The following is a 5,990-nucleotide window of genomic DNA, read 5'->3' on the forward strand; positions in this document are numbered from 1 at the left end:
TCCTCCACATCGAGAGGAGCCAGATGAGGTGGTTCGGGCATCTGGTCAGGATGCCACCCGAACGCCTCCCTAGGGAGGTGTTTAGGGCACGTCCGACCGGTAGGAGGCCGCGGGGAAGACCCAGGACACGTTGGGAAGACTATGTCTCCCGGCTGGCCTGGGAACGCCTCGGGATCCCCCGGGAGGAGCTGGACGAAGCGGCTGGGGAGAGGGAAGTCTGGGTTTCCCTGCTTAGGCTGCTGCCCCCGCGACCCGACCTCGGATAAGCGGAAGAAGATGGATGGATGGATGGATGGATGAACAACATAATATTTTATTGCATTACTAGACAATATTTAAGTTTAAAAGATGTTCAATTAAATGCAGTACATTTTTTTAAATGCCAAAATGAAAGAACAAATCCATTAAGTAAGAAAAGATAATGTACGTTATTACTGCATATTATTTCCAGGCTTTCACGGGCCAGATCTGGCCTTGAGTTTGACACTTTGGTCTATGACAACCTGGGCCTATGTGACCTGCGGACACAGACTGTTATTGAAGTGAACCTTGTGACATTTTTTTCAACATTTGTCCAGTAACTTTTAGTTCTTGTAACTGATAAATCATAACACAATGACTGCCTGTACAGTGGCGCCAATGGACACATTTTCTTTGGGATTACAATCTATATAAAAAAATCCATGAAAAATAAACAATTTGAAAGTGTTCTTGCTTAAACTATCAGTTTGAATTATAATATACATAAGCTATAGTCCATTGTCATATGCACAGTAAGAAAGCCTGTTTTGCAGTACAATGAACTTCTTCCTTTTCTGTCCACAATGAAAGCTAATAACACAAGAGGTATACTCTGTAAACACATATCCAGTAAGCGAGGTAGCGCTTATAAATCAAAAACAAACAAAAAAACTAAAAAATAACTTGTGGAATAAAAAATTATCAATGTTTAAAGGCCTACTGAAATGAATTTTTTTTATTTAAACGGGGATAGCAGATCTATTCTATGCGTCATACTTGATCATTTCGCGATATTGCCATATTTTTGCTGAAAGGATTTAGAATAGAAAAACGACGATAAAGATCGCAACTTTTGGTAACTGACAAAAAAAAGCCTTACCCCTACCGGAAGTAGCGTGACGTAGACAATTGAACATATCCGCAAAGCTCCCTATTGTTTGCAATGATGGCCGCCAGATCTGAGAGCGATTCTGACCGAGATAGCGACGATTTCTCCATTAATTTGAGCGAGGATGAACGATTTGTGGATGAGGAAAGTGCAAGTGAAGGACTAGTGGGGAGTGGAAGCGATTCAGATAGGGAAGAAGCTGTGAGAGGGATAGAGCCATACCGCTTTGAACCCGACGCTGATGAAGACGGTCAGGAGGACGCTGCTGCTATTGATGCTGGAGGAGCACACGACATAGATCGCCTTGAGAATACAGAATGGTAATATGTTATTTATTTATAGACTAGTTTTAGTTTGTGGCCTAGTCTTGCACTGTTACTGTTAGTGTTACAACTTACACCCCAGGCCTATCTATACACTAAGTATCTATCATTGACACAATGTCAAACCTAATTAATTACCCATTATTTCTATGGGCCACAGCTCCATATACCGGCAATACTAAAAATATGCATGCAGATTAATAAGATCCACAACAAGACAATGATAATATTAATTATTCCACATGTTTGCAGATTGCAGGTGTCAATAATATGAATTGATTTACAAATATTATGAACATTTCTATTTCCAGGTGTACATGTCAAAACTGTGTGAACATGGAGACAGTGGCTGAGTGTGTCTGCTGTAGTGAAATAGAGGCAGTGACCAGAACGATGGAGGAGGAGGGGGTGAAGACGTGCATCATAGACCACCATGGCTTTCCATCTGTGTGTCTGGATGAATGGGTGCTGCAGACAGCGTATAACGCCTACAAACAGCAATATGGCGTGCTGCAGCAACAGCAAAATGAGTGAGGCACTAATAAGTTTAAATAATTCTTTATTCTATCAACCTTTGGAAGATAAGTCAGAATGAGCACTTTCTTATCTTATTCTTATTCTGTGAAATGTACTGTGCTACAATGCACATGACATTATATATCATAGAAGTATTACATAGATGGACCGTAGATGTCAACAATATTTACAATTTACTGCAACAGTAAATGACAAATGAATAGAATGCATGACAATGTCTTTTGAATCTCAGAGAACAGTGAGTCACTGTGTATCCATGTCCGGATAATAACAGCTGCCATCATTTGCTACTTGCAGGCGGAGACGACACACAGCCTACCGACAGTTTGTCCGCTTCTGCTGGGGATATCTGGGAAAGGACATAAGGGTGGTACTACCAGCTTGTGTAGTACATAAGATTAGGACAACATTCCCATCGATGGACTACACGGGGTTCCAAGACGTGCAGTGACTGCAACAGAATCTACATGGCCACTGTACTTAATCAATAAAATCAATCAATCAATCAATCAGTCAATCAATCAATGTTTATTTATATAGCACTAAATCACAAATGTCTCAAAGGGCCGCACAAGCCACAACGACATCCTCGGTACAGAGCCCACACACGGGCAAGGAAAACTCACCCCAGTAGGACGTCGATGTGAATGACTATGAGAAACCTTGGAGAGGACCGCATATGTGGGTAACCCCCCCCCCCTCTAGGGGAGACCGAAAGCAATGGATGTCGAGTGGGTCTAACATATTAGTGAGGGTCCAGTCCATAGTGGGGCCAGCAGGAGGCCACCCCGAGCGGAGACGGGTCAGCAGCGCAGATGTCCCCAACCGATGCACAGGCGAGCGGTATACCCCGGGTCCCAACTCTGGACAGCCAGCACTTCATCCATGGTCACCGGAATAACCCCTCAACGTGGGGGGGGGGGGGGGCAGAGGAGAAAAGAAAAGTAACGGCAGATCAACTGGTCTAAAAAGGGGGTCTATTTAAAGGCTAGAGTATACAAATGAGTTTTAAGATGGGACTTAAATGCTTCTACTGAGGTAGCATCTCCAACTGTTACCGGGAGGGCATTTCACACTTACCGAAGCGACTCCTGTGCTTGACGATGGCTTCCTCCTTGTCTGGCTTCTCCAGTTCATCGCAGAGGAAGGGAGGCACATCCACAGTGACGCTGAGTGGTGTTCTCTCGTCAGGGGTCTGTCTGCAGCCAGCAACAACCTCCCTGATCAAGTCATCTACGTAGCCTGCAAAATACAATTGTACATGTTCCTGCTCACAACATAATATACTCATGGAGAGTGAAACTTGACAGTATTATTATCATGATACAAAGTGTCAAGTGTTTACATGTTTTGTGTCCTCTACACTTACGGTATGTTGGCTCTGTCGCGATTTTCTTGACCACATGGCCCCCTGCTTTATACTTCGGGTAGCGTACTGCATAGCGCTCAGCACCCGCTTGTGTAGTGGCTATAGGGCGGCTCGAATTTTCGTTCCAGTGCAGCCCAGCAAGCAGGTTCCTAGGTGTGGTAACAGAATAATGTAATAATTAGTACTAAAGTATGGCACACACTAGTGACACTTAGATTAGTGTGGAAACATACCTGCACAGCATTCCGATGTATGAGAAGACATACATTTTCGGTGCGAACTGTATAAGATAAAAGACACTTTATTCAGTCATGCGTCCATACAATGTGTGTGTAAATTTATAAATTGTTTGTAAATTTGAATACAAATGTTTGTGTATTAAACTGTTAATAGTCAGCTATTAAAGCTTGATCTCCTGCAGTAATGAAGCTGTTTTGTTTTCAATGTTAACACCACGCCAGAATTGTTTGCAATCTTTCTCACCAAGATGCCTAGCCACTATGTTGGACCTCCAACATTCTCTTGCTTACACTGACTGTATCAAGGCTTCATTTAGTATGCTCTAGTATTTTGCTCCCTGGCCACCAAAGTCCTAGTGGCAGGTGGTAACCACCGACACCACCTACATTCTCACCTGTATGATAAGGCTATGGAACGCCTCCTCCTTGGAAGTCTGGGGTTCACCCGACAGCATGGCGATATCTTTTAGCAGGGACTTGTTGTTGACCACCTCCTCCAGTTTCACTGCTGAGCGTGAACCTAAACATAAATTTAAAATAGAACAACGTTTCTACAAAAATGTTCCAGTCAACTTAAACTGGTTATTTACTTACAAGTTTATCTGAATTTTTTGACTTTCAAAAGATGTGCAGGAAAATACTGCTAGTCCCTCACTGCTTTCGGGCAACTTATTTGCCTACTCACTTTGTTTGAGCCATTTCTTTTGCCGTTGCAGTTGTCCATGAGTACAAATTGGGAAGAGGTCGCCATGGTCCTTGTGGATGTTCTGAATGTGTCGCTCCACAGACTTCCACTTGGCAACCAGAAGTTCCCCCTCTCCAGGCGGTGTAGACACTGCTGCCCAGTAGAGGTGGTTGATTATACTTTGCACCCAAGGCTTCAGGTCTTCACAGTCCTTATGCTTGACGATGGCCTTCAGTTTCTTTCCGATGGCTACAAACAGAAAAAAACAGAAATTTGTGGATTAAATACAATATCGCATTCATCTGATCACTGATATGTACACACTACTTCACAACTTGTCATGCATACAAATAATCCAACTAACATTTTGCAACATGCCAGATGTCATAGCAGTGCCGTGTATTGGGCATGTTTTCACGAATCCATTTAGCGATCTGTCTGTGTCGGTCTGTCACCAGCACCCCGACATCCAGGTCCCAGCTGATCAGCAGTTCCACCATCCTCTTCAGTCCTTCCATCTCCATATGGTAGCTGCCAAGACATTCGTTGCTCTGAAATATATATAACAGAAAAGGAATGAGCAAAGAAAAAAATGAAAAAGGGGCTTAGTATACATTGAAATGGTTAATGTTATTAGACAAATTTACTAGGATAATTCTGGAAAATCCCTTATCTGCTTATTGTGTTACTAGTGTTTTAGTGAGATTATATGGTCGTACCTGTACAACCTGAAGGTCGAGAACCACATTGGCCACAAGCTCCATTGTGGTGTAGGTACCGAACTTGGCGCTGTGTCCCGGACTGTCTGCTCGCCCATCACCACCAAGGACGAGGGGTCGGCCTTCCACCTGCAGCATGGTGAGGTGCGTCCGTTGCTGTTCCTCCCACACCTTTTTGATGGCTGGCTGCAGGATGAGCTCCTGGTGGTTGAAAAATGTCCTCTTCACATACGTGACCACTCCGATGCTGTTCAGCACTTGCAACACCTTGCCAGAAGATGCCCCAGCGAAGAGGATGCCAGCAGACAGCAGGATGTTGCCCGCGGCATAAGGGCCAATGTTTGGCTGGCTGCTCCAACTACTCCTCTGGTCACATGATGCACATTGAAGAGTCATGGTCAGCTGTGTACCGTTCGAATCCCAAGAAGGGCTTATGTCCTGGCTGCCACAGACTGGACAGTGACACCACTTGACGAGACTCTGGAGGCACGACTCAAAGATGATGTACTTCGGTTCCTTGTGGCAGCCCTCTTCACGCATCTGGTGAGTACATGGGCGATCTGGCGACCCGTCAGATTGACACGGATCCGATGTCGTTGACTCACTCGGCACATACCTGTCATCGGAAGAACCACTAACAAAAGGCGCAGTGGGACTTGATGCTGGTCCTTCATCAAACAATGCAGGAGGTGGTCGTAGCTTGGCTTGCATTCCAGACGCACCTGGAGCTGCTATGTTAGTCTGCATCTCGGGGCTGTCAGATGGAGCTGCTACACTTGACAATGGGACTTCACTAACCCTGGCCGGCCGAGCTCTAACCCTCTCGAGGATATCTGGGGTCACCTGGTGTCCTAGCAATAAAATCAAGCACAAGTTGTTTTATATAATCTGTTAAAATTAAACTAGAATCACATAATAATTATTGTATTTGAATCACCTAATTTATCTGTCTACTCTACTCTGCACAGGCAGCGTGCAATGTGTACTGT

At 44.4% G+C, this 5,990-nt stretch overlaps 2 protein-coding genes across 2 annotated transcripts; one reads left to right on the plus strand and one right to left on the minus strand.

Annotated features, from left to right (window-relative positions):
* The first annotated feature begins 1,077 nt into the window (after positions 1–1,077).
* On the plus strand, positions 1,078–2,870 carry LOC133656884 (uncharacterized). The gene is made up of 3 exons (XM_062057744.1): positions 1,078–1,449; positions 1,764–1,982; positions 2,287–2,870. Exons 1-3 carry the CDS (start codon positions 1,184–1,186, stop codon positions 2,438–2,440), a joined length of 639 nt encoding a protein of 212 aa, XP_061913728.1. The 5' UTR covers positions 1,078–1,183; the 3' UTR covers positions 2,441–2,870.
* Positions 2,871–2,986: 116 nt separating this feature from the next.
* On the minus strand, positions 2,987–5,610 carry LOC133656885 (uncharacterized). Its single transcript, XM_062057745.1, has 7 exons — positions 5,002–5,610; positions 4,647–4,833; positions 4,283–4,531; positions 3,993–4,117; positions 3,592–3,638; positions 3,359–3,507; positions 2,987–3,231 (listed from the first exon to the last, which is right to left on the minus strand). Exons 1-7 carry the CDS (start codon positions 5,539–5,541, stop codon positions 3,044–3,046), a joined length of 1,485 nt encoding a protein of 494 aa, XP_061913729.1. The 5' UTR covers positions 5,542–5,610; the 3' UTR covers positions 2,987–3,043.
* Between the last annotated feature and the right edge of the window lie 380 nt (positions 5,611–5,990).

The sequence above is a fragment of the Entelurus aequoreus genome, linkage group LG09, assembly GCF_033978785.1.
Source record: "Entelurus aequoreus isolate RoL-2023_Sb linkage group LG09, RoL_Eaeq_v1.1, whole genome shotgun sequence".
Lineage (NCBI taxonomy): Eukaryota > Metazoa > Chordata > Actinopteri > Syngnathiformes > Syngnathidae > Entelurus > Entelurus aequoreus.

What these genes read in the sequence shown, in the direction of transcription:
- LOC133656885 (XM_062057745.1), bottom strand. Translation starts at nt 5,541, where the DNA reads ATGCGTGAAGAGGGCTGCCACAAGGAACCGAAGTACATCATCTTTGAG. An exon ending in AAAGAAATGGCTCAAACAAA is followed by an intron (nt 4,118 to 4,282) that starts GTGAGTAGGCAA and finishes ATTTATGTTTAG; the next exon opens with GTTCACGCTCAGCAGTGAAA. An exon ending in CGCGACAGAGCCAACATACC is followed by an intron (nt 3,232 to 3,358) that starts GTAAGTGTAGAG and finishes TGTATTTTGCAG; the next exon opens with GCTACGTAGATGACTTGATC.
- LOC133656884 (XM_062057744.1), top strand. Translation starts at nt 1,184, where the DNA reads ATGATGGCCGCCAGATCTGAGAGCGATTCTGACCGAGATAGCGACGAT. An exon ending in CGCCTTGAGAATACAGAATG is followed by an intron (nt 1,450 to 1,763) that starts GTAATATGTTAT and finishes TTCTATTTCCAG; the next exon opens with GTGTACATGTCAAAACTGTG. An exon ending in CTGCAGCAACAGCAAAATGA is followed by an intron (nt 1,983 to 2,286) that starts GTGAGGCACTAA and finishes TGCTACTTGCAG; the next exon opens with GCGGAGACGACACACAGCCT.